Source organism: Myotis lucifugus, unplaced genomic scaffold (genome assembly GCF_000147115.1).
Source record: "Myotis lucifugus unplaced genomic scaffold, Myoluc2.0 scaffold_578, whole genome shotgun sequence".
NCBI classification, from domain to species: Eukaryota; Metazoa; Chordata; class Mammalia; order Chiroptera; family Vespertilionidae; genus Myotis; species Myotis lucifugus.
The window spans coordinates 151,289-178,553 of record NW_005871626.1 but is presented as its reverse complement, the minus strand read 5'-3'; the positions used below and the strand labels follow the sequence as shown (position 1 = coordinate 178,553).

The following is a 27,265-nucleotide window of genomic DNA, read 5'->3' as shown; positions in this document are numbered from 1 at the left end:
GAACCTGTGGGACATGCTTAAGTGGATTAAGCCAGACACAGAAAAGGCAAAATACTGCACCACACACGCACTGAAATCTGAAAAAATCAAATCTGAGAACCCGAGTAGAATGGTGTTAGCAGATGAGCAGGGCTGGAGTGGGTTGATGAAGGACAGGAGATGCTGGTCAGAGGGGACTGCAGTTAAGGACTGTACACTTGAAATCTGTATAGTAATCTTTATTCTCCCCACAAACACAAAGAAGGTACTGTGAGGTGACATGTTAATCAGACTGAAGGTGGTAATCATTTCATGTATATGTACATCAAAACATCACATTGTACATCGTAAATACAGACAAGGTTTATTTGTAAATCGTACCTCAGTAGAGCCGGGGTGGGGGAGCCTGAGCCTTCCATCTGCCATGCGACACGGCGGGTGTAACTGCACGAGGAGTCGGAGTTACACACCCCAGAGCTGCCCGCCCCCAGCTCCAGCCTCTCCTTCCCAGGTGGGTCTCTGTACCTGCTGCTGGAGTCCTGCCTACAGGACCCCCATGGAGGCTTCTGAAACCACTGCGTGCCCTACGGGAGGGACCCGAAACAGCTGGTGACAGGAGAGCCAGCCTCTGCCAGGACCAGAGCTGCCCTCCTCCCAGGGAAGGACGTGAACAACTGCAGGTGCCGTGTGAACCCTCCCGAGGTCACGTGATCATGCCCACTGCCCTGGAGACGATGCCTGTGTGCTGCTGAGGAAACTGGAGGCAGGTGCTGGCTGCAGACCCTCAAAGACGCCTCCTCGACCCAGGAGCAGACAAGGCCGCTGGGTTCCGTCTGTCCAGTGCTGTGTGCAAAGGCAGGGCTCCCCCACCCCGAGCTCAGCCCAGCTCCAGGGGGTCGCGGTCCCCTGCACATGCAGTCCACACACCACGGACTTCCCCCATTGTCCTCCCTCCAGCCCGAGCCCCAGCTCCACTGTCAGTATTACATCAAAACACGTGACACCTCTCAGTATCAGTGGACATAGAACAGGACTCAGTGCCCCCAAGAGGCCTCCTGGGCTGTTTCTAGAACACATTGCAGCCTTTAAAAGGTGAAGAAAAAAAAATATTGTATATATTATAGTGATCTAGAAACCTTGTACCTAAAAAGGGGGGAAACATTTGATTCACCCCAAAACACAAAAAGTGGAGTCAGATTTGAAAACTCACAGCTACAATGCTCCGGAGTGGAATTTCTGCTCAGGTGGCGTCCTACCTAGGAGACAACCATTTCTGGAGAAACCCTCGTTCCTGGCGATCCTGGACATGAAGCCTGAGGACGACAGTCTTTATGCTTCGGGTCTGGGTGAGTACCCGCAGCTTCTGTTGGCTGACATTTAACCCCATTGTTACAGAGCTAAAGCGCACGTCTGTGACCTGACACAGCCGTCATTCTCTAATAGAGGTCACCTGTCACGTGCTCCATGTCACCACGGAGCATCCGTGTCCCATTCATATCATGGCCCCACACCAGCAGCCTCTCCAAGGCCTGGGACCGTGTTAGTGGCGCGGATGAGCCTGGTGCCCAGCCAGCTGCTCGACAAGCCTCCAGGGGGCTCTGGCTCACGCTGAGGGTGGGAAGCCATCACTACCAAGATCCTCACCTGCCCAGCTGCCAACACCCTCAGATGCTGGAACCCACAAACACTCAGGTACCACGACTTTGTCACCAATTCAGAATCCACTTCTGCAAATAAGCACCGAGCCAACGTTTTCTCCAAGCCCTTTAATCGTCACGTACACAGGTGAGCCACAAGCAATCAGAACACTGCATTTATGTTACAAGAAAGGAAATTTCATGATGTCTGCAGGGTACACCAATGATCTCAGAATCTCTTCGCAGTAACATTTCATTCACACACTCTGGTCCACAGTTGCCTCACGGGGCCAGGGCAGGCAGACTGCCTGCTGTGTGCACTGCACTAGGCGCACTCAGGGCTAAGTGTGAACGGAGTCCTAGTTATGTCACTACAACCGCACTGCCACCACCCACCAGGGAGGCCTGTTTTAAATGCTCTTTCCCTTTAAGTACAAACCGTGGAACCAAACAATAGATCTCTGCCCAAAGCAGCAGGCCCACGGGCACTCATTTCCATTGCCAACGGTTCCCCCCAGCGCCCACGCATGCACATGGACATGCAGCGGCCATCCCTGTTCCAAGCCTGGGCTGAGCACCACTCAGCCAGCGTCAACGTGGCTGCCAGGTTCCAGGAAACTTTGGCAATGATGTGTCCAGGGAAATATATGTGTGTGTGTGTATATATATTCTATATGCATAAAAGCCTAAGTGACCCTTATGACCGGTGGCTATGATGCGCACTCACCACCAGGGGGCAGGCACTCAACACAGAAGCTGCCCCCTGGTGGTCAGTGCACTCCCACAGCCAACCTCCTGCGGTCACTGGCCAGGCTGAGGAACCCCACCTGTGCACGAATTCATGCACCAGGCCTCTAGTGTGTATGTATGTATACACACACACACACACACACACACACACACACACACACACACACATTTACCCTCATACCCTTCCATGTCTAAGCTACCCTTAGCCCTCCAGCCAGTCCTGCTTTTGTGGGTCGGTCCCTGCTCTTTCCCCACCTGTGCTCAGTCCTCTCTTCCCTCGGGCGGCCCCTGTTCTGAACACGCTCGTCTGGGCGGGAGCGGGAGGAAAGACTGTTTCCAATCACTGACCAACCACCACTCCCTGCTTTGGATCGGGGTCCTATTAGTAAAACTGACTCACCAGCATGTTTGTACTGGCCACCCCTCCCCCCAAAAAGCATGCTGGGTATAATTTAAAAAAAAAAACAACACACCACTGTTTACAGGTTCAGGATCACAGACCTGGAAGGTACCTGGAAGTCATTAGAGGTGAGTCACCTAGTTCTAAATTCATAGATGAGAACATGGAAGTTCAGAGATGCAATGTGACTTGCCCAAGGCCGTGCAGCTCTCCAGACAGAAATTAGAACCATATTCAGAGTCTTTCCACTACCACAAAACCCAAGTTCACGGTAAAGAAAGGTTTGTAAGTAAAACAAGATAAAAAGCCTAGTGCACACAGAACAGGTCTGGGATCTCCCCACAGAGGTCCAGGCAGAAGGAAGGCAGCCTGCAACGTGAGAAACACACTCAGTTCCACACGCCAGGCCCTGGCTCAGGCCTGACACTGGATCTGTGACTGCAGACAATGTCACTGTTTCAAAAACAAGAGGTCCATTACCTCCAGGCTTTGCAAGTCTCCAGCCACAGGCTCCACCTTATTCTCATCATAAGATAAATGAATCAGATTAAAGGATCAAGGAGGTACATTAAGATAAAAGCAAAGAAACATTTTTACAAGCATATCATCTCAGTACCTTAAAGGTTAAGTTTCAGATTAATTTACAAGAGTAGTGACAAAAGCACATGATTTCAGTGAAAATCAACACATTATACCTTTAAAAAAAATCTTCAGAAATACGAAGTCAGGCAAGCATGCAAAATTCAAAGAATAAAAAAGTGCACGGCTTGACTGCTCCTCAGGAGAAGGCTGAATCTCATGATGCTGAACAACGAAATGAATTAGAAGCTGAGAGGGACCCTTCTCTGAATGGGCGTACCAGTCCCCTCACTTCACATGAGGAGAGCGGAAGGCCCAGCAGCAGCTCAGATGCACACAGATCTAGTGCCCAATGCTACCTGCAACCATGTGTACCTGCAGGACCTGCAGGGAAACATCCAGAGCACATTAGCCACTGCCTTAAACCACACACTTCAAGACTGATACACACGGTGGGGGAAGCTGATACAGCACAGCAGCGCATCTCACATAGTTAAGAGATTAAATGCAAAGAAATCATCTCGAAGACTTTAATACCCAGCTTTGATAGACACAATCCCATTTCCAGCCAAATGTTCTAGCTTATAAAACGTGCATTCTTCAGCCTTCCCCTGTTTTTTTTGCCTTTCAAAACTGAGCACTAGATATTTTGGATGTACATTAATATGATGTTATGTGTCCATTTTAATTACATGTTTTAGGAATAAACAAAATCCATGATATTTCGGTAACTCATAGTGTATTTATAAAATGAAAAGCTCTCTATCAAAATACACTCTTCACTGGGAAAAATAAATAAAAGACAGATGGGTCTACACAAAGTAAAAATCCACTCTGGTAGAGTTCAGTGTAGGACAGTCCATAGCAACCATATTTGCCCTTATTCCCCCAGAGCTGCTCATCCTCCAAGTCAAGATTTTAAAAATATTTTTAATTGAGATCATGTTGACATTTGTTTCTCATTCCACATCATCCTCAGCCAAGCTCTGAGCACTTACAATTCTCTGAAAAAAGAAAAACAAAATTTTAACTCTTACAACGTATAAGCATTTAATCAGATTTCTAAGTTCAGCAAAAATGCCCTTTGACTTCAAAGAAACAAACCTTGCTAAAGTTTACCCATTCTGAGATTTACTTCAACATTCAACGCTTTATTAGCATCTAATAATGATGACAACTGTCAGTCTCATGACAAAATTCAAGTGAATAAAGCAGGCACTCCATCACACTGTGCTACATGTCGGCCAATTACATAACTGAAACCAAAATGTATTCGAGATCTCTTCTTACTCCTACGTACACTAAAAATACTGATTAGTGCTAAGAATACCGACCATCCCATGCTCTAAATCTTTCCCTTTTGGGCCTGGAAATGTTCAAAATCACTGCATGAAGAAACACAGTGCTCTCAAATTAGCATTTTGAAAGCATTTCCAGACGACATGAGACAAATAACTGAGTAAAAAGTTATCTTTATCGAGAGGAATTCAGGCTTCATCCTGAACTCACCCATTTTCAAGGCTTCACCCTCGGGTCAGTTTCCCCAAAGCCCTACACTGCGCTGCTTTCCAAGCGCCAATGACGTAACGGTGGTGATTCTGATACAGCCTGGGAACCACATCCGTCTAAACATAAGGCATTAAGACCAAGTCCTGGCTTTCTCCCCCTCGCCCTTACCTCTTTGGGAACCTGTCTTTCCTTAGTCCCTTTCCAATCTAGTGGAGTCAAGGTCAGTTTGAAGATTACATTTTACTAACTTTTAATCACACCAAATGTGGACATTAACGCGTGTAATGGCCATGCCATTCCAAAGAGCAGATGCACCTGGGGCCCCTGGGAAGGGCTAAAGTGAGCAGAATGCAGTTTCATTACTGGAGCGATGGGTCACCGTGAACACACACGGTATTTTGCCTATTCGAGAGTCGAATAACTCCAACCCCAAAGCCCACCTGCAAGGAGCGAGGCCAGAGGGGTGCAGGGTCTCCATGCCCTACTTCCAGGCTCTGCCATCTTGGCTCCTGTTCTCTGCCAGCCACTGCCCGAAGGCCGGGTCTCACAGAAGAGGAGGCAGAGAACTAGTTTTACAAAGTAGCTGAGAGTGGCCTGAATTCTGGGATTTGAATACGAGGCCTGAGACGTAACTCTAAGAGACACAGTTCCTGACCCGCATCCAGGGCACCATCACTAGATCGTATGCCCAGCCAGTCGTCTGGATGCGTTTCCATTAGGGAGGGGATTTCAAGCCCTGTTATCTGAAGTACTATTTTCATTATATGGACGAGTTTCATGATTGCAACACTTCCCTAGGCTCCTTTTTAAATGCTCATGTCCCTACACATTTCATTCTCAAATTCTACTTTCTTTCACACCATTTCAAGTCCTTACCTGACTGATTGTTGGCAGCTTAGTGAGAAGCATCTGGAACACTGGTGGCGGCAGAGTTTGCTGTAACACCTGCAGTAGCTGCTGGGGCTGGCCGCACACCGCGATCGCGTTGGTCAGGTGGTCCACTCCCTTCTCATACTCCCCTGGAAGAGGGACAGAAAAGTGACGCATAACCCGAAAGGCCTCTGCCTTCCTCCGGAATTCAACGCTAAAGTCCTCGCCGCACCAACCACTGAGCCGCACCGGCCTGGCAAAGGCGGCCTCACTTGTAAAGATTACTTATCTTTATATCAAGTAAACTTAAAACTCACTCAAAATATATTATGGGCAATGATAATGCACAAGAAACATTCATTTCTAGAGCCAATAACACAATCCTCACGTTATTAAATGTCTAAAAGCTTGTCTTGAAATATAGCCACGCACGGCCTGATGATGGGGACGAGCTCTGAGAAACACACGGTTACGCAAGTCCCTCTCTGTGCGAACATCGGATTGCACTCACACACCTAGATGGTGCAGCCCCTGCAACACCTCCTGTCCCACAGCCTGCACAGCAGGCTCCTGTACTGATACTGACACTGTACGCAACAGTGGTATTGGTGTCTCTAAACACAGAAAGGCACTGGAATCTCATAAACGGGCAGCACAGTAGGGTTTATAGGGGAGAACAACCAACAAGCTTACTGACACGCATACCTCCTGTTCACCTGAGAGGCCCCGGAAACGGAGGACCTCACCAATGGGGCCAAAGCCACCACCTTACATATTAAACACCCTCTTCGGCAGAAGACCACGGCGAAGGAGATGGGGGAGTCAGGCAAGGGAGGTGACCAGGAAAAGCACAGTGAACGAGGGTAAGATGGTTACAGACGGAAACCACTGTCTTCTGCATTGATCAAGAGTTTCTAGAGATAAGGTCACCCCTCTTCCCAGTACCGCAGCGAGACACCCTAACAAATGTAAATGCTTCTACAAAAGGCAACTTCTACTCAGTTTTCTAGTCTTTTAAAGAAAAATAAACATCAGCCCCCCCGCCCCCCCAAAGTGTCACTTGTGCTAAAAGCCCATGATACTAAACCTAGATTTAACACCTGATCTAATTGCAGTCCCAATGTCTCTGAGAAACATAATCTTAATGAACCAGCCTGGAATTTTCTGGTCAAGTTATAGGCCCTTCTCCATCCCTCATAGAAAGAAAAGGCAATCTACATGATACCCTCTCCCCCCAAAAGAAAAGATGTCCCCAAAAGAATCCCTTCTTTTCTTTCACCAATAGCTCCCTGCTTCCCACAAAAATCTTCCATTTTGATCAACCCCGTGGAGGGAGTGCCTTCCTTGTAGGTGCCAGAGGGGATGCTGCCCCATTCACAAATCACTCAGTAAAGCCACGGAGATCTTCCTTTACTTGGTTGAACTTGTGTTTTGCGACTCTTACCTTGAGCGAGTAACTCTTCCCCCAGCTGGATTTCTTCAAGGAAGAATTTCTGAACAGCCTCGGCGTCTTTCAGGTCAGGTAACTGTTTGGAAGGAGAATATTTACTAACTGATAACAAAATTACACCCCGAGACATGACCTATACACAGAAAGTCATGCCACCAAAAATAAAACCAAAAATGGAAATTTACTCAATAGCACTCGCAAAGATTAGTGTAGTATCTACATTGACACGAATGTAAAAAAAACACACAAAAAACAACTTATTGACCAAATTGGTTTTTGAACAATTCTTAGAAAGCTGAGTCAAACCTGAAGTAAAAAAGGAATACAAATATCACTACCATAAAATATGCACATTATAATTTTTTATCACCATTATAGATTTTTATGTAATTGTAATCAATATACCTGAAGTAGAGTTTTAAATAATTATTTCTATAAAGTATAGAATATAGGGGTGGGCAATTTACAGTTGTTCGTATGGAAGATACAATAATTACTTACTAAATGATGAGAATAGAATGTTTTGTGTGCTCACAACTGTAAACCTACTTTTGCCCACCCCTGTGTAATCTAAGCAAGAACCAGTCGACGTCTTACCTTGGACAGTCCAGCTCTCTCCTTGGCAAGCTTTTGTTTCTTCCTTCCTACAAGAAAGGAAATATTTTCATTAATGAAATGAGAACCCAAAGAAGCGTAAATGCGGTGGCGGTCACTCATCCTGTTCCCAAAACATTACAGCTTCTGGGGCTCCTGTGACTGCCAGGGTCCTGGGAACTGTTCTGGTCCAGGCGCCGTGGACAGCGTGACGCTTCTGGGCAGGAGCTTCCTGCCCCCTGGGCACCAGGACCAGCCCCTGCCGGAGACGGCCCATCCTCGGTCTCCCGAGGCATTACAAGCAGAGCCAGCCCCCCCTCCCTCCCACAAAGGCCATGGAGCAGGAGCAGGAGCGAGGCCACCACTGCCAGGGGCTTTCGTTACTGAAGAGCCACAGATTCTGTTTCCTGGATGGTAAACACTGACTGGCAGTCTCAAGTGGGGAGGGGAGAGAACCAGCACTTGAAAATTTAAAATTTAAAAAATAAGCCTTAATCGTCACTGAGTCGACCCTTAAGACCAAACAGGACACTCATCACATTTAAATCGCCAATTAATGATCCACCCCCCTCGGTCTGTGTGTCCGCTCTGCCCCTACAGCAGGGCCACAGGCAGGGCTCACTCTCTTCCAGGTAAAACAGCCCTAAGAACAGCACTTGGTTAGAGCTGCGATGAAGTGAGCACTTGTTAGCGGTGCCTCGTGTAAAACATGCCATAAAGCACCTGTGACTGATACAGCCAAGGAGCTGTGCTCACTAAGACACCTGAAGTCACTACGACCCCCAGAGACACGGGGACTGACCGGGAGACAGAGCTAAGAAAGCCAAGGCTCCAACACTTAGTCCTGGGGTGACCTCTGGCAAGCAAGCCCCTGAACGCTCCAAAGACAAGGCACCCCCAATGTGACCACTGCGAGAAACAAAGCCGCGATTAAACCAGCACACGTCCCCCACAAACCCAGGTCCCACGCATGGCTGACTGCCCAACAGGTTAGTATGGTCAGGGCGCCTTCTTTTCTTCTCTAACCTTCCAAACCAGCTTAACCACACAGTATCCCTTGCCAGCCCTAGCCCTATACAGCCAAGGCTACCACGCTAAGGCTTGTACAGTTCTGGCCGTTTCAACAGGAACATATAGGTCAAAGTTGACCTTGCACATTAATCTGAAGAATGCCCTATTTTTCTAACGAACTACCTTTCCTGGGTATTCATCACTGGGCAACCAAGTGTGGGGAAAAGAACACACGACATATTCCACCCTCACTGTGCTTAGGGTTTTGCTTGGCCCTCTTTAGGCAGAAAATGAGGAATTCCTAAATATCATGGCAAGACTAGAGGAGATGTGGAAGACTTTAGGATAAAACTGACACGAAGACACGGAGGCTTGGGGGCGAAGGTGAGCACTCAGTAAGTTTTCGGCGCTGTGTGCCATGACGCTGCCTAAACAGCATTTCTTAGCTTATTTAACCCTCACGGTAGCACTAACACATGTCGATTGTCATCCCCATTTTACAGAGAAAAGCGACGAAGGTCACCACTAGGAAGTGGTGGATGGGGGCTCACAGAAGGCAGCCGAGTCCAGAGCATGTGGCTCCATCCCTCTCCTGCCTCTAAACCAGTGGTTCTCAACCTTCTGGCCCTTTAAATACAGTTCCTCATGTTGTGACCCAACCATAACATTATTTTCGTTGCTACTTCATAACTGGAATGTTGCTACTGCTATGAATCGTCATGTAAATATCTGATCTGCAGGATGGTCTTAGGCGACCCCTGTGAAAGGGTCGTTCGACCGCCAAAGGAGCCGCGACCCACAGGTTGAGAACCGCTGCTCTAAACGCTGAAGTGAAGTGGTTCCCATCAAAACAGAAGGCACCTCAGAAATGAACATGGCGAGTGTGTGGAGTAAACAGAGAAATACAATTTGCTAAGCCAGAATTTGTGTAAAATGACAAAAATGGTAACAAAACCCAGTAGAAGCTGAAACTTAGGTCCATTACTATCCAGTTTTAAGTTGTTTTTATGGGGTGGAGAGTGTGTTGTTGCTGAATGTTGAATACAGTTAGCAACTTTAAAGACTGCTTAGTTACTTTGAATTTTAGCAAGAAGATAAAAGTTCTGGCCCTGGCGGGGCAGCTCAGCTGGTTAGGAGTCATCCCAATACGCCAAGGCTGGGGGTTCAATATCCAGTCAGGGCACAGACGAGAATCAACCGGTGAGCACATGCACGGGTGGAGCAACAAATCAATGTTTCCCTCGCTCCCCCTTCCTTTCTCTAACATCAATCTTTTTTTAAAAAAAAGGATTAAACCTCTGGATTTAGTTTCATAAGACAATTTGTTACATTAACTTATTTCCAGATAGAGTTCCATATAGTAACTATGATAAAGGGACATGACACATGGTAACAGACTGGCAAACAGATCAGCAAAATCAGACTCTGACTCAGTATTTGCTAGAAGTCAGTCCCCAGGGCAACTGTGTGAACTTAACAAGTTAAAACAAACTTGTCTACATGAAAAGATGCTCCAACCGAGCCACCTGGCCAGGGCACAATTAAGTACTTTTAATCAGAGCACAAAACTACTGATAATTACACACTTAAAAAAAAAAAAACACCCACGCTTTCTTAATGTTTTTATTGATTTTAGACAGAGAGGCAGGGAGACAGAAACATTGATGAGAGAGAAGCATCCATGGGCTGCCTCCCGCACACCCCCCACTAGGGGTCAAGCCTGCAGCCCTGTGGGCCCTAACCTGGAATCAATCAGCAACCTGGACGCTCAACCAACTGAGCCGAACAGCCCAGGGCGAGAAGTAAAGTTTTCATTGCTAAAGAAAATATAAAGTAAATTATATTCATAAACAATCTTCAGCATTCATCAATTACTATGTGCCAGAGACCGCACTAAACTCCACCTTTATTATATCATTTTACAAAAGTGAAACTAAAATCTTAAGTCGGTTGCCCAAGCTAATGATCCAAGCCTGGCCACTTAAATGGAAAAGGAATTTTGAAAACAAAAAAAACAAAAAAACACAACAAAAGATTTTTTCATCTGTCTAAAATGATAGGTTTTTGACAACAGGATTGCGGTTCCCGAAGGAAGAAAGGGCGAATCCATGCTTCCCGGAGCTGCGCTCTGCAGGGACTCCTGAGGCTGCAGGACAGTGATCTCAGTGCCAACAGCTACGCTCAGGGCCAGCACTAATGCGCTTCCCTGCGTCAGGAATGGGGAGGGGTGAGGGACATTTCAAACATCTTTCTCCATCTTCTGAAAACCAACCAGAGGCAGGTGACTTTACCTGACTTTACAAACTAAGAAAATGAAGATTCAGAAATCTCAAGATTACTCCGCTAACCCGTGACTAACCTGGCCTGGAAACTGTATCGAATCCAAAATAACATTCTGTCAACCTAAGAAACATTCAAAGTGTAGAGAATTGTTGTGAGTTTACGTGAGCCTGACAACTGCCAGGAAGCAAAATCTCAAGGGATTGAGAAAATGCTCCAGAAAATGGCAGCTTTGCATCTTATTTTCTACATTTCAATCAAAAGAGAAGACATAAGTGGGTTACATGAAATCCACCCGTGATAGATGAGGGAGGCGGGAGAAAGCAAAGAGGAAAACCTCTGGGATTGGATAAAAAATAAAATGACTGACACCTGTACTTCTTTTATTCAGGTGAATACAGGTTAGTTAACAGTCAACAATTAACGAAATAAAAAGGGGATTTGTGGTCTCCGCAGAGCAGTGCCTGTGCTTTGAGGGGCGAGAAAATGGGGAGATGACTTTGTTCTTACAAAGGCCTGTTTGTCAGGTATGTTACCCTGGATGCAAAGAGATGACAGGCTAAGGTGGAGACTGACCTTTGTCGGGGGGAAATATCGCCATGAATGGCTTTTTAAAAAAATATATTTTTATTGATTTCAGAGAGGAAGGGAGAGAGAGATAGAAACATCAACGATGAGAGAGAATCATGGATTGGCTGCCTCCTGCACCCCCCTACTGGGGACTGAGCCTGCAACCCGGGCATGTGCCCTTGACCGGAATGGAACCTTGGACCCTTCAGTCCGCAGCCAACGCTCTATCCCTAGGGCCGTGAACGGCTTTTTGTTAAAAAGCTTTCATTTCCAACCATCCTTTGTGGTTGTTGTAGGTCTGAGTTTGTAAGGCCACCACGGGGGCCTCCCTTAAGCTGGTCAGGTTCACCATGTGGCCGCTTTTCGTCCACCATTCTTTCCATTAGGCGACCGAACCTTAAATTAAACAAATAACCTCCGAATCTCTGCCCTCCTTTAAAAATGCAGGAGTGGGAATCCGATGCCCTGGTTTAGGGGGGGTGACATCAGCGCAGCCCCCCCCCTCCCCCCCGCGCTCCCACCCCCCATGCCGCGGGCACCAGCCACACGTGGCCACCGAGCACGTGAGATGCCTTAGCAGAGGCTTAGAGGAACTGCCCGAAACAGGACAATCGCTGCTTTGTACTTTCCGGGCTGCAATCGCGTCAACATCCATTCTCACTTCAGCAAACCGCCTGAGCAACCTCGATAAGTTTCAAAAATATCCCTTATTCCCAACCAATCTGCTGCTCGTCTATTGTTGCAGAGGAGCGCGCCTCCGAAATGCAAAGACCGCAGCGGCCTGGGCGGCACCATTTCCCTCCCCTCCTCCTCCTCCTCCAAGATGTCGCAGGTCTGAAATAAGGCTGAGCCACCGGGAGGCGCAGCCCTTTGGACTCCTGCGGTTCCTGTCGCATCCACTCATATCCTGGAGGCACCGAGAGCAGCCACCAAGAGGGTTTAAGAATGCAACGACCCCGCCGCGCTGGGTGCGCGGACCTAGGCTCCTGCTGCAGAAATTCGTAAAATGTGAAAAATATGCAAACCCGCTCGGGTGATGAGCATCGACCCGTGAACCAGGAGGTCGCGGTTGGATTCCCAGTCGGGGCACAGGCCCGGGTGGCGGGCCCGATCGCCAGCGCGGGGCGTGCAGGAGGCAGCCGATGCATGGTTCTCTCTCATCACTGATGTTTCTTTCTCTTTACCCCTCTCCCTTCCTCTCTGAGATCCGTACAAGCGTATTTTTAAAAAGAGAAACGCAAGCAACACGCACCCCCTAAACTATAACACAAACAAGAGTGCATGCATACGACAAAAATGAGGGGAAACAAAATGGGAAAATCGCTCCCGTTCCTCCAAAACGGAGGGGTCAGGCCGGTCGCAGGGCCAGGAGCAGCCTGGGGGCGCGTGGCCCCCCTTCCGGGCCGCGGCGTGGGTCCCAGGCGCTCCCACCACGCGGCAGCCCGCCGCCCCGGCCCGCGGGCGGGGAGGGCTCCCGGGAGGGTGGCGAGGCGGGGGAGGAGGCGGGGGAAGAGACGGGAGGCGGCAGGACCGCGCGGGGGACCCACTCACGTTCTCGCAGCCGGTTCTTGAAGTTGGGGTCACTCCGTCTCTTGCGGTCAAAGTAAATGCAGTAGCCGATGAAGAGGGCCCCGCACACGCCGGCGGCGATGGCGCTGTTCCGGCCCACCATCTTTCCTCGACCGCGGGGAGAGCTCGGCGGCCGAGGGGGCCCGGGATGAAGCCGTTTGCCACGAACCCTCCGAGCGGACGGCGCCGCTCAAACTGACGCCCGCCGCGAGGGGACGGGAAAGGCCGAGCGCGCCATTTCCGGCGCCGTCACCAGAGGTCCAAGGGCTGCCCGCGGCAGTGCCTGAGAAGAAACCCCTAGGCTGCCCGCGGCGGTGCCTGAGCAGAAGCGCCTGAACAGAAATCCCAGGGCTGTCCGCGGCAGTGCCTGAGCGGAGGCGCCCATGCCGCTCCTGCGCCTGCGCAGGGGACTTAGGCGGCGTCTCCCGGGCACCGGGAGCGGCGTGCGCGTTAGTGTCCACGGTGTACGAGGACCACCCACTTCCGGGAAAGCTGCCGAGCCTGACGCCCCGAGGGCGCGCGTGGCCGCCCCGCACGTACACACGATGGTGGCTGACAGCCTGGCTGTGCCCGACGGAGATGGGAGGTTGCCGCCGGCAAAGGCTTCCCTTTATTCTCGTGATGCAGGCAGCCTGTGACTCGTTTCAAGTTCAGCCACAGCCCCTTTTGCAACGAGCACCGCGATCTAGATCCCATGTCAGAGCCATGCTGCAATATGGTATCGTGCGTGGGAGAAAAACAAATGGAGCAATGGCTGGAGCAATGTAACTGGTAAAAGATACGGAAGGAAAAAATAAAGGAAACGTGAGTTGTTTTATGGCCACAGAAAACGTCCTATATGTGGGGTAACATTTAAGACAAAACCTTGGGCAGAAAGACACGAAACAGAAGTGCGCGTTGCACAGGGCGTGGTGAGGTGGTTGGCCTCTGCCAGGCTCCAGGGACAGGCAGGTCGCTATTGGAAACCGCAGAAGCCTTCTTTTCTTCCATCTGGCCCTTTATTTCAACTTTTTTCCCTTTGACTCAAACTGGCCTCACCTAGTGCCCTGCCTCTATCCCCTCCAGTTCCCTTTAGCATTGCACCCTCAGGACAGTGAGGTCTGGTCAGCATCTTAGGAACAAGGTCCTGGGTCTATTGAGTATTGAGACAGAAATTTCTATTATTTTTTAATTTATTTATTTAGAGAGAGGAAACATCGATTTGTGTCCATTTATGCATTCATTGGCTTATTGTATGTGCCCTGACTGGGAATCGAACCCACAACCTGTTGTAGAAGGATGATGCTCTAACCAACTGAGCTCCTCAGCCAGAGCCTACACAGAATTTGCAATAAAACTAACTCATGGTAACTAACCTGCCTACATCTTACAAGAAACGCTCCAAAGGTGCTATGACAGTGCAAATAAACTGAAAGTTTCCATGTTCACATTCACCACCCCAATCAATTCTGAAACTCGATACATGGTTTCACCACATTTTTATTACCAGTGCTCAGTGGAAAAAGTAAAGCTTCGAGTTGCTATTTCTGTTTTTTCTGTTTCTTAGTTCGTCCACTTTTCTTCTGTCCTTTCTTTTTCTTCTTCACGAGAACAGCTTTTTCTCCAATAAATAAACTTTTAGAATGTCCTACATTTTTGGAAGCAAAATTAAGTCCTTTCTTAGGTTTACTGACATTCTTCAAACTGGGATTTGAATTTTGTTTTAATTTGTCTTTATGAACAGAACGCATGACTCTGAGTTTTCTCCCCATCAGTTCAGAATTATTTAATTTCAGAGCAAGATGAACAGCATCTGTATTCTGCAATACAAATCAATATATTAATTTCAACCGGAAACTCATCTGCAAAGAAACTAGTCAAATCGCAACTTGAACGAATTAGAGCAGCTTGCACACGGCAAACCCTCCCACTTCCGTGTCCAGGAGTCCAGCCCCTGTCGCAGCTGCTGGGCTGTGGTCTCCATTGAATCATGCTCTGCACACGTTTCCCCAGGAGGCACTCAGCTGCCTTGTCAGGTTATCAGATAAGTCACAACCCAACAGGTGCCCTTTTCTCACTGTCTAATGAACTTTCACCTGGCAGCGAGCTAGACAGTCACATGGAATCTTTTACAACCCAATGAACCTCCTTCGCACAAGGCTCTTCTGCAAAAGCCCCGATGTAACAGTTGACGCTGTCATGGTGCCTGAGCTGCTGGACAAGATGCCTCATAGGGTTCCATTCAGATCCCAAATCCTGTTAATCTTTTATTCTAATAGAAAATAAACCCTGACTATACACCACATGTGCCTTAAAGAACCTGAGGAATTTATCAAGACATAGAAGACAGACCAAGAGCAGAGAAACAGTAAAATAACCACAATACAGTACTGATGGGATCGGAAGGCGGTGACTATCTGGAAATATATGTCAAGAGTCTTAAAACTGGTCACAGAACTTGACCTCATTAGTAATAGCCCATTGGAATCTGTACTTTTTTATATTATTTAATTTTTTAATTCGGGAATTTGAGGGCAACAGTGATAGTTATATCTGAGCGATGAAACGCAGTGACAGGCCCTCCCAGTGCATTTCAAAGGCATAGTGACAGTGCAGTGGCCTCCATACCTCGAAGAGCACATAGCCGAATCCTCTGCCGACACCGGTCAGCGGGTCTCTCACGATCCTCACGGCCACGATGTTCCCACAGTCCAGAAAGTGGTCCTCCACCACGGAGTCTTCAATTTCTGAAAACAAATTCAACCGGAGTGGAGCGAAGCCTGGGGATCGCTTAGGGAGCTGGAGCGGTTTCATACCAGCCCCGTGAAAATGAGTGAAGTTACATTCCTGCCTTTTTAAAGTTACTCTTAACACACAAACAGGTACTGCTCAGTGGTTATTTCCATTAATTTAACAATAAACAGGTACTTTGCTTATAGAAACTTACTGTACGGGAGATTCCCCACAAACACCGATCGCTTGTCCCTCTGAAACAAAGACACAGAGTCACTCACCGGAACGGAATGTGGGGTCACCCTAGAGCCCAGCCTTTCCCTCCCCCACACACGCCACAGGTGCCGTCTCCTGTGTTCACACCAGTCCCTTGTTTGAGTCTGTCTCTTCCTTCCCCGCAGGAACAGGAGGGAAACTGCAAGAGGAGTGGCCTTTTGTTCACGGGGAACATGACTGGCCCTGGCCATGCTCGAGAAAGGCTATGTGCTATCTGGGGGTCAGGGCCAGACGGCCATATTCCAGGCTCTGTGGGCCCCATGGTCTCTGTTGTAACTACTCCCTTCTGCCGCTATAGCGCAGTAATACCAAACCTAATGGGGTGGTTGTATACTAATAAAACTTTATTGAAAAGAGCAGCCAGCAGGTGGATCAGGCCAGCTTGCTGACACTGTGCTAGGTCCACAGTCACAGCCAGGGATGTCAACCAGACCTGTCACTTCTTAACTAGGTCACTCTGACACCACCAGCAATTAATCTATGCTTCTGTGGTGAGCTCTTACTCATTCGTTTCAAGAGACTTTTAAAAATATATGTATTTATTGATTTCAGAGAGGAAGGGAGAGGGAGAGAGCAATAGAAACATCAATGATGAGAATCACTGATGAGCTGCCTCCTGCACATCCCTACTAGGGATCGAGCCCGCAACCCAGCATGTGCCCTGATCAGGAATCGAACTGTAACTTTTATACTGGGAACTCCTGGAGAATTGAGACTATGTTAGCACAGTACACCTAACACAGAGAAACGGAAACTATTGAATGAATACTTTAACTTCCTAGCCCACCATCTATGAAATAAGACGTTTGCCCGGATGATCTCTCACACACCTTCGAGCCTAACTCTCCACGATGATTTAAACCAGATGGAGGGAGTGGGGCCACGTTCCTGAAGCTGATGTGACTTCATTCCTGTGTCATTCAGGGACCAGTGCTGTGACCAGGGGCAGAGGCTGTGCCCTCTGTGCTCCCCTCAGACTGCTGAGCCCACTCCTCTCCAAGACTCTACGTTCTTTAAAGAACTCGCAGATACTCACAGATGAGGTCTCGGATGCGAGGTCAACTCTAATGCGGAATCCGTTGGCGATTTCGGTCCCATTTCTGCTTCAGACATACGAAGGGGAAAGGGCTCTTAGAAAGTAGCACTGAGTTACTGTACCATTTGCTTTCAAGTGAAACCAAAGAATTAAAAATACTCATAGCTACTTGAATAATTCTGTGAGACCTCAGAGAGATAAAATTACCTGTTCAATGCTTTAGTAGCAGCGCTCTCATCCTTAAATACGACATACGCATTAATATTTTTCTGATCAGGATGAATTTTACGTCTACAAAAAAAAAAAAAAAAAAGACAATGTAAAATTGTTAATCTCAAAGTCACCAAAATAAATAGCTTGTTTTCTACTCTCAATCTATACAGACGACAAGAATTCCTGGAGGAAGTTTCATCTCTTTCAATAAATACTTAATAACAACAAAATTAACACCCCACCTACTAGTACACAGACATTGGCTGAAACACATCACCCAAGCCTTCCTATTGGTTCTCACCGAGGCTCCTTTTCTAGGTTATTTCACAATACTTCCCATGACTATACAGTTTACCTTGAGGCTTAAAGACAAACATTTGACAAATTTATATGCTATTTACAGGCAAAAGAGACCAGTAAAGCATGATGTTTTCTCCAAGTGTAAAAATCTATGAAGCTAAGAGATGGTCTCAATTTTAACCAAAATGGAAACGAATATAAGACTACTCCGTTTCTCTAATTATAAACTTACTTTATTGCAGCCAACTTTTTGGACATAGTTCCCTCTGCTGGAATCTTTTAAAAAGAAGGAAAAAAAGTAAAGAAAATTCATTATTTGAAATATTACTTTAATTATAATACGTTCTAAATATCTGATTAAAAACATTCTATGGCGCCTTGGCCAGCAGAGTTCAGTGGTTAGAGCATTTCATGCTCCTAGAAACACGACTATACCTGGTCTACAGAGTGAAGTCAGATACCATGTACTCGTATAAATTGACTTAAAAAAATACTTCATCTATGTTCAGAACATAAATACTGTATGAAGCAGCCACACAAACCCCCCAGATTGAAAGCCTACAATCCCAGAAATGCTATTCAGTAAGTATTAATATTTCCGCTTACTCAACAGACACAGCAAACAAGTCACCCATCTACCCTCCAAAATGCAGTGCTGGCCTTAGTAGTAAGGAGATCATTTTACTATGTGAACTCGCTAAGTTATTTAACAAAGACAAGAGTCAGCAATAGGTACGGAAAACGACTTTTCTCTTGGGCTAGATTTGAACTCTTGATTCAGGTATTAGGTTTAAAGTCAAGTGCTCACCCACCTCACTAATATCGCCATGGTAACAGGTCTGATTTCAATGCGCTATGTCTCACAATTATGCAATTATAAGGGGGAAGAAAACATACCACAGAGCGAAATCGCACGGATTCTATTGGCCCATACTCTTTAAAAAATGACTTCAGCTTCTAAAATAAAAAAGCATATATTTAGTTCACTTCCAGAACATCAAATAAGTGGCTACAAAAAGGAATTTTTTAAAAATATATTTTATTGATTTTTTTAATATACATTTTATTGATTTTTTTTACAGAGAGGAAGGGAGAGGGATAGAGAGTTAGAAACATCGATGAGAGAGAAACATCGATCAACTGCTTCCCGCACACCCCCCACTGGGGATGCGCCCGCAACCAAGGTACATGCCCTTGACCGGAATCGAACCTGGGACCCTTCAGTCCACAGGCCGACGCTCTATCCACTGAGCCACACCGGTCAGGGCTACAAAAAGGAATTAAGTAAAACTGTCTGACAATCATTTACTGCCAGGTTTTATTTCAAGAACATTTCAGAAAAGTAGGTGACTATTCAGGTTGAAAGACAAACACATTTTATTGAAACATAGGAAAAAAATAAGTTAGCATCTCTAAGGTACATAACACTTTTGTCTTTCAATCTTTGATAATCTTTACCACATGCAAACTAAGAGGATCAATTCCATACATTCTCTCATCTTTTCACACTGATGAACTTTAATGCTATCTCCCCATGAGAAATTCCCCGGCTGTCTGAAATTAGGACCATGGATGGAAGACAAGTCTGGTGGGAATTTTATACATTCTTCTATGTCTGGCTCGAGATGTGAAGAATGTATGTTTTACAGCTAGAATTATAATCAATTCTGACTCATAAACAATGTATTAAACATGCAACATCACACAAGCTCCCTTCCCTGGGCCTCTATTAATCTAACAGAATGATCAATAACCAAAACTATGCCACAAATGTGTTCTGTCCTACAAAATAATCACAAATAAAACGCTAGGAGACATCAGTGTAAGGGGGAGAGGAAAAGACAGGAAGTCAGTCTTTTTGTACTGTTTGTTCTTAAAGTGGAATTTAAGGTGTCCTTTAAAAGATGAGCAGGCCCGGCTGGCGTGGCTCAGTGGTTGAGCATCGACCTATGAACCAGGTCACGGTTCAATTCCCGGTCAGGGCACATGCCCCGTTGTGGGCTCCATCCCCAGTGTAGGGCATGCAGGAGGCAGCCGGTCCGTGATGCTCTCTCATCATTGATGTGTGTGTCTCTCTCTCCCCCTCTCTTCCTCACTGAAATCAATAGAAATATATTAAATAAATAAGCAAAACGAGCAGGATTTTGACCCAAGAGACTGCCCAACGGTGTGACTGTGACAGGAACACAAAAGGAAGAAAAGGGCATGTTCCGGTTTAGTGAACCGGACAGAACGGAGGAAACCGAGGGTGCATTCATTCCGTTACACGGTAAACAGCTATGGAGCCTCTAATACGTGCAGGGCACTGTGTCAAGTGCCAGGGAGAGCGCAGTGAAGGAGAGAGACAGACAGCCCTGCACTCAGTAGCATTGACAGGAGAGAAGGCTGGGTCCCTGCAATCGTTCAGATAAGATTTGCAAAAGCCTGAATTGGCCAGTAACTATGGCAGCGGTTCTCAAGCTGTGGGTCGAGACCCCTTTGGCGGTCGAACGACCCTTTCACAGGGGTCGCCTCAGACCTTCCTGCATATCAGATATTTCCATGACGATTCATAACAGTAGCAACATGACAGTGATGAAGTAGCAACGAAAATAATGTTATGGTTGGGTCACAACATGAGGAACTGTATTTAAAGGGCCAGAAGGTTGAGAACCACTGGACTATGGGAACAGAAAGGAGGGGTGGATTGTGGAAGCAATCTACAGAATGACTTACGTAGTCATGTAGGATGAAGTCAGAACCCATGACTTCTTGTTGTGTGCTCACTCCACAGAGGAGCATTACACAGTTATAAATTATTCCCCTGAGTCCGTACCACCTACAGACTGCACACTCACCTTCTTATTGCATGTGACAGGCAGATTCCCCACAAACACAGTCCTCTCGTTCTTTAACCTCTCTTCTTCTGGGTTCATTTGCGTTTTCTTCCTTTGATTGACAGCTGTGTCATCTTCATCACCAACTGTTTTTCTATCTGCTACTTGAACACCAGATTGAGAAATTTTCCTTTTCTGCCCTTGTTTCTGGTGAATTTCTTCTTCTAAATCAGCACTTGCTAGAGCATTCTCTCTTTTTAAGGCAAAAAAAGGAAGAAGAAATAATAGTCATGAGAGTCAGGTCTAGTATTTGACAAAGCGCAGTGTTTAAAAATATTCCCCACCTACTTCTGACTTGCCTAAATTTAAACATACCATTCACACACATATCTACATTTTAAAAGTAGCATTATCAAAAAGTGACCAGCACCTTTAGAAAATTCAACAGTCAGAAAAAGCTCCATTCTTGAAGATATGTTAGGACTGCCAGGTAACAGCGGGAACAGAAGTTCATTTAAGCAAAAGTGGGTTCATTTAAAGCCCTTGGAGATTTCGCTGACCCTCTCCCAATGTCCAACCCCATGATCTGCCCTGGAACTCTAGGGGTACTGCAGCACCCCCTGGGGGTCTATAAAGGTCAATACACCTGCAAAATAATGCCGTAAAAGCAATCTGGCCAATAGGAAAAACCAGATTTCCTACTTTTATGAGTTCTGTATATTTAAAGGATTGCTGTTGAATGTAAATTCTGAAACGGCAAATACAATATAAAGTCTAGGGGCACATGGATAAAGTGAGGTCTGAACACCAATCAGTCCAGTAAGAAAAACTGATGGGGTATCTTAAGGAGTGAGGGGAGAATGGGGAGTAGGAGTCATTCATTCATTCATTCATTTACTCACTATTTCCTGGGTTCCTACTCAGGTCTAGCCTCTGCTAATGCAAAGATAGAAACTATTAAAGGCCTCTTAGAAGTCAAGTCTCGGAAGAGATAAGCAAAGTTCATGATAAAATGGTATAGACACAAAAAAGGAACAAGAGAACCCTGGCCGGTTTGGCTCAGTGGACAGAGCAACGGCCTGGGGTTCCGGGTTCGATTCCCGTCAAGGGCATATGCCTGAGTTGCAGGCTCGATCTCCAGTAGGGGGCGTGCAGGAGACAGCTATCCATGATTCATCATTGATGCTTCTCTCTCTCTCCCTCTCCCTTCCTCTCTGAAATCAATCAAAATATATTTAAAAAGAAAAAGAAACAAGAGAAACAAGACAAGGCAGTCTCTCCCACAGCCAGTCCTCAGTAAATGCTGATCACTGTTATTCTCCCATAAGGAGAGGCCCAAGCTGAAATAAAGATGCAATAAGATTGGCCCAGTAGTAACCACCGCAGCTGCCGTTCGGTGCATGGGCTCCTTATCTTTTCAAGTTTTGAATATAGATGAGGTTTTCCATAATACAAATATAAAAATATCTATAATAATAAAAGTGTAATATGCTAATTAGACTGGACATCCTTCTGGACCAAGCTGCTGCAGGCTGGGGCCCCCTACCCCGGTGGCGACAAGCCCCTTGCATGAACGACAAGCCCCTTGCATGAATTTCGTTCATCGGGCCTCTAGTATATATATATAATTAGGAAATGAGCAAAACTTAAGATGGATAATGCAGGTGCAATAACCTCAGTTTCTTTACATCTCAATTCCTCACTCAACTAAGAATTTTACCAACCTGTCTGCCAACGTTTTCTCGGCATCAGAAAGCTTCTTCTTCTTCTTCGCTTTCACTTTTTTGGCAGCTTCTTGCAAACGTGGGCTTCCAATTAGGGACGGACTTTCTTCCTCCTCCTCCTCCTCCTCCTCCACCTCCCGTTGCCGTTTCTTGGTGGTTTCCTTGGAAAAGTTTGAAGTCAGGTGTGAGACCTCATCCTTAATAATTCTGTGGTCATGCCCGGCCCAGGGACCGGGAGGTCAGGGTCCGATTCCCGGTCAAGGCGCGAGCCCGGGGTGCGGGCTCCATCCCCAGGGTGGGCGTGCAGGAGGCAGCCGATCCATGATGTTTCTCTCTCTATCCCTCTCCTCTCTCTAAATAATTAATTTAAAAGCACAGTAATTCAGTGGTCTTGGTAAGTTGGCATCTCTCTCCCCGGCGCGCCCAGCAAGGAAACGTCCCCGAGATGCACCCCATCCGCCCACATCAGACACCACGCCCGGCGAGGCGCACTCCTGTCTGAAAGCGGTTTCCGACCCGGGACTTACTTTGGGCACCGGCACGTACACAGGAGGGCGCTGGGGCTCCCGGGGGCTGAAGAGGCCGCCAGCCGCCCGGTGCCGCCTGCGCCTCCGCCTCGCGCGGACCAGGCTGGCGGCCACCTGTCCCACCAGGTAGTCTCCCGTCGCAGGCCCGCCGCCCGGGCTCTGCGGCCCGACAGACGCCTGAGGCTCTGCGACAGCGCGCCGTCCCCCCGCCCGAGTCCCGGCCGGGCCGCGCGCCATCCCCCGCTCCGCCGCACGCTTCGCCTTCCGCCCGCTGCTAGGCACGGGGGCCGCCATTCTCAGCCCCAGGCTTCCCCGAGCCACACTTCCGGTCGTGGCCACGCCCCTTCCGCTCCTGCGGGGCGGGGCTCCCCCCCTCGGCCGTGCTGTGGGCAGAGACAGCTGCGCTGGCGGCAGCAAACACCCATAGGCGGGGCGGGTCCGGACCCGTGTTCCTGTTTTGTTTTTAAAATATAGTTTTTCTTTTTTTAGGTACACTTTTATTGATTTCAGAGAGGAAGGGAGAGGAAGAGAGCCTGCAACCCTGGGTTTGATCCCCAGTGGAGGGGCGAGCACAAGGCAGCCGATCGATGATTCTCATCTTTGATGTCTTTCCCTTCCTCTCTAAAAAAAATTTTAAAAAAATACACATTTGACGCTGCTATAAAAAGAACTTTTACCATTTGCAACAGCATGGATGGAACTGGAGAGCATTAAGCTAAGCGAAATAAGCCAGTTGGAGAAAGATAAATATCACATGATTTCACGCATGTGGAATATAATGACCAACATAAACTGATGAACAAAATAGATCCATACATGGGGCAGGGGATGGGGGGTTAGAGACCAACCAAAGGACTTGTATGCATGCACATTAGCATAACCTATGGACACAGACACTGGGGCGGTGGGGGCTTGACCTCAGGGGTGCCAGTGGAGGGGGGGCGTGTATGTGTGTGTGTGTGTGTGTGTGTGTCAATGGGGGGGGGGGAAGGAGACATGTAATACTTTCAATAATAGTAAAAAAATACACATTTGAGCCTAGGCCTTGAAATAGTATTATGTTTTTAAAAATGTTTTCTCTTGGTGGGAAGTTCATTAAATGGGGCAAAGAAACTATTGATCTTAAAAGGTTTGAGGTAAAGTGGTGATTCTCAACCAGAAGCACACTGGAGACTTAAAAAAAAGATCAATATCCAGGTCCCACTGCAGCCAAGTAAACAGGACTCTGTGAGGGCGGGGCCTGACCACTGTTTTAGGAATGCCCAGCGATTCCCATGTGCACAAGTAGAGTGCGCTAACAGTATGAGACCAACAAGGGTCCATGCAAATTAAAAGACAGTTACAATTTAAAAGGAAAAAAGGTTGGGCCCTGGCCTGTGTGGCTCAGTTGGCAGGTTAGATTCCCTATCAGGAAACATTCCCTAGGTTGCCCAAGGTGGGCGTATTGGAGGTAACAGACATGGATTTCTCTCCCCCCCCTTCCTCCCTCTCTCTCTAGAATCAATTAAAAAAAGGGGGGGGGGGTAGCTGCTGGTAATGGTTTCAAGTATGTTAAAGAAAACAAAAGTTTTGATTTTATTCTTTAGACAAATCTCCAAGTCTTAGGTATTCATCATGCTCAGACTCAGGCAAAACTGTACACAAAAGATAAAAGGCCTAATAAATCCTGTATCTGGTTAGTGGACTTTTAATTTTTATGGATAGAACATTCCCCTTTCTGTATGTCAATTAACCCCTCCTGACAATACAGGCTGGAGATATATGTTCCAGTCAGTCATCACATACAGAAATGAACCAAAATTACTTAATCTTTTAGAAACAAAATCAATGACTCACAAACTATGGCATTTTATTTCAGAGCCTTTGCTTACATTTGTACAATATATTACATAATTCTTCATTGTTTGCAGATCCTAATATATACTTTATAGCTTTTATTCTATAAGCTTTTTCTTCAATGTTTTGCTGTCAACAAATCTTTACAGTCCTGTACAAATTTGAGTAACTTGAAACCATTTTCAACAAAATTAGTTACTGTAAGCACACACTACAAGACTGAAAATGCTTTTCTTAGAAAAGTTGAATGTAAAGGATTCTGACACGTTAGCATCTACAACAAAACGCTTCAAAATTCTCACATCATATTGCCTGAAAACAAATAAAACATGCCAGCCCCATTTAAAAAAAAAGTACACAGAACTACAATTAAAACAGTAAAACAGTCTGTACAGTAAAGTACTGTGTATTAACAGTGCCAGGTATTAAATAGCTTGAATGAACACATCCGCAATATACAAATGTCTTACAAAGGTGGAGAATTAAATACAAGTGCCAAACAGAACAGAGGTTGGAATCATACAACATAAAGTCCATACAAGTGGAAACAATTCTGCGTTCATTTATTTTATACAAGGCATTTAATTTCATAGGCCTACTACCCGATTACCTATTTATACTTCAACCTTGAACCATACTAATACAGTTTACTTGTTCCTGAAATCCTCTTGTTGTAGCTCATAATAAAATAAGCAATACAAATGAGTTATCTGTATTTAAGGAAAAGAAACATTTACAAGAAAACACAAAAATATAACTGTTATAATTCATTATGAATAAATATACACTTTGAACTGGCTAAATACAATCTATACATTGTTTAAGATTTAATACAGTTTATTAGCCATTTTCTTTTTTCACACAATGTATTATATCAAAATTAAAAAAAAATACTGATTTATAGAAAAATGGCAAAGTACAGTAGTTCCATTCCAATTTGAAGGGGTATGAAAAGCCACTGCAAGACCTTTTAGCCTAATTCAAACCTGTAAACATGTTCAGTCTTTTTTAAAGAGAATCTTTAATATTTGGTTACCAGGACTGATGTCTGCTGTCCTGTTAACGGCAGGTTTTGAATTTATTACATGTGCTTGACTTATACAATTAAAGCCACCGCAAAGTGACTCTCTTTAAAAAACAATTAGCTTGTACAAATGAAAATAGGTTCATATTTTTTTCATAAATAAATGGAAAAATATCAAATGCTCCAGCTTTAACAAAATACAAGGGAATACATATACAGTAAGTTATCTTACCATTTTCTGGCCACCCAATAATTACGCTTACTGTATTGTCTCTACAGGCAGTGAAAAGCCTCCATTAGCCACAGTGGAAGGCCTTCAAGTCACCAGACACACAATTCCCAGACAAGTTGGAAACAATTATTGCTTGAGGAAAAGCAGTTCATTGTACTTTTTCTTCATAAAAAAAGTGCACTTAAGTGCCAAGTCAGCTTGTCAAGAAACAATTTTTAAATATAAAATAGTGCTTTGTCTGATTTTTTGTGCCACTGTGCAGTATAAAAAAGACGTGGCCCTCACAGCCATTAAGTGCAAAGTGCTTGAGCAAGTCCTGCTGTCACCTGCACTCGACTGACATTCCATTTTGTGATGCGCTGGACATGGATGGTTCAGCTAACGTTAACATAACAGCAGCTGTTATGGAACTGGATGAGGGTGAAGAAGAGGATGAGGATGTAGCAGCACCTAAAGGGACAGGGAAACCAAATCAATAGCTTAATAGAACGTATACCCAACAATAAACAGGAGTAAATCACTAGACTACAATTCGGCTGTAGTCTCCAAAATTATTTCGCTTACAAGGGCAGTCAATGTTACCTACATAGCTTTATTAACCAAAGTCACCCCAATAAATACAATAAATAAATTTTTTTAAAAAAGCATCCCTGGCTGCTGGGGCTTCGCTGGTTAGAGCATTGTCCTGTACACCAGAAGGTTGTGGGTTCAATACCTGGTCAGGGCACATACCCAGGTTTCAGGTTTTATCCCTAGTTAGGGTGTGTGTGGGAGGCAACCAATTGATGTTTCACTCTCACATTGATGTTTCTCTCTCCCTCTCCCTCTCCTTTCCTCTTTTGAAAATCATTAAAAAGCATGTCTTCAGGTAAGGATTAAAAAAAAAAAATAGTAAAGTCTCGTCCCACAATCCCGTAATATAAAGAAAGGAAAACCAAGTTATGTCTCAAGAAGCTAAGCAGATGGAATAGAAAGGACAGACTAGGAACTGCTCCTGTCTGGGTAGACAAAGAGATAGCCTGTGCCCGGTCTATCAGGACATGGAAATAAGAGAGCAGACTTTATGTAATAATAAAACCAATGCCAGAAAGAGCTTTGAATCCAATAGAAAAAATCTACAATCCACCCCAAAATCTTCCCCCTCTAATTCCTGTATCTTTCTACGTTTGGACTTTCTTGTGAATTTAAATGGTGATGAGAATGGAAGGCTAACTGCTTCTTAAAGATGGAACAAAAGGGTCCACAGCTCAACTATTGCATCACACAGCTGGCTACTCCCCTCCTCCTAAAACTCTTTTCTTGGCCATCTTCTCGTTTTCTTCATTCAAGGCTACTTCCTGCTGCTCTGGCTTCTCCTCGCTCCACCTATAA

General features: G+C 46.0%; 3 protein-coding genes and 1 non-coding gene across 14 annotated transcripts in view; all 4 read right to left on the bottom strand.

The window, feature by feature from the left end:
* Positions 1–3,861: 3,861 nt before the first annotated feature.
* TOMM20 (translocase of outer mitochondrial membrane 20) lies at positions 3,862–13,441 on the bottom strand. Its single transcript, XM_006104503.3, has 5 exons — positions 13,181–13,441; positions 7,772–7,818; positions 7,169–7,250; positions 5,731–5,873; positions 3,862–4,349 (listed from the first exon to the last, which is right to left on the bottom strand). Exons 1-5 carry the CDS (start codon positions 13,299–13,301, stop codon positions 4,305–4,307), a joined length of 438 nt encoding a protein of 145 aa, XP_006104565.1. The 5' UTR covers positions 13,302–13,441; the 3' UTR covers positions 3,862–4,304.
* LOC111823594 lies at positions 12,451–12,580 on the bottom strand. Its single transcript, XR_002826661.1, has one exon. It is a non-coding gene; the product is annotated as a small nucleolar RNA SNORA14 (small nucleolar RNA).
* Positions 13,442–14,659: 1,218 nt separating the features above from the next.
* Positions 14,660–23,113, bottom strand: RBM34 (RNA binding motif protein 34). Its single transcript, XM_014446836.2, has 10 exons — positions 22,803–23,113; positions 22,276–22,436; positions 20,573–20,804; positions 18,633–18,692; positions 17,968–18,011; positions 17,430–17,513; positions 17,223–17,286; positions 16,125–16,164; positions 15,806–15,924; positions 14,660–14,997 (listed from the first exon to the last, which is right to left on the bottom strand). Exons 1-10 carry the CDS (start codon positions 23,094–23,096, stop codon positions 14,719–14,721), a joined length of 1,377 nt encoding a protein of 458 aa, XP_014302322.1. The 5' UTR covers positions 23,097–23,113; the 3' UTR covers positions 14,660–14,718.
* Positions 23,114–24,626: 1,513 nt separating this feature from the next.
* ARID4B (AT-rich interaction domain 4B) overlaps positions 24,627–27,265 on the bottom strand; it is a 59,916-nt gene continuing 57,277 nt past the window's right edge. For all 11 annotated transcript variants that reach the window (XM_023745757.1, XM_023745756.1, XM_023745760.1 and 8 more), the window contains one exon: positions 24,627–26,344. In XM_023745757.1, the coding sequence (XP_023601525.1) occupies positions 26,217–26,344 (128 nt within the window). In that variant the 3' untranslated portion in view covers positions 24,627–26,216. The remainder of the gene's footprint in view (positions 26,345–27,265) is intronic.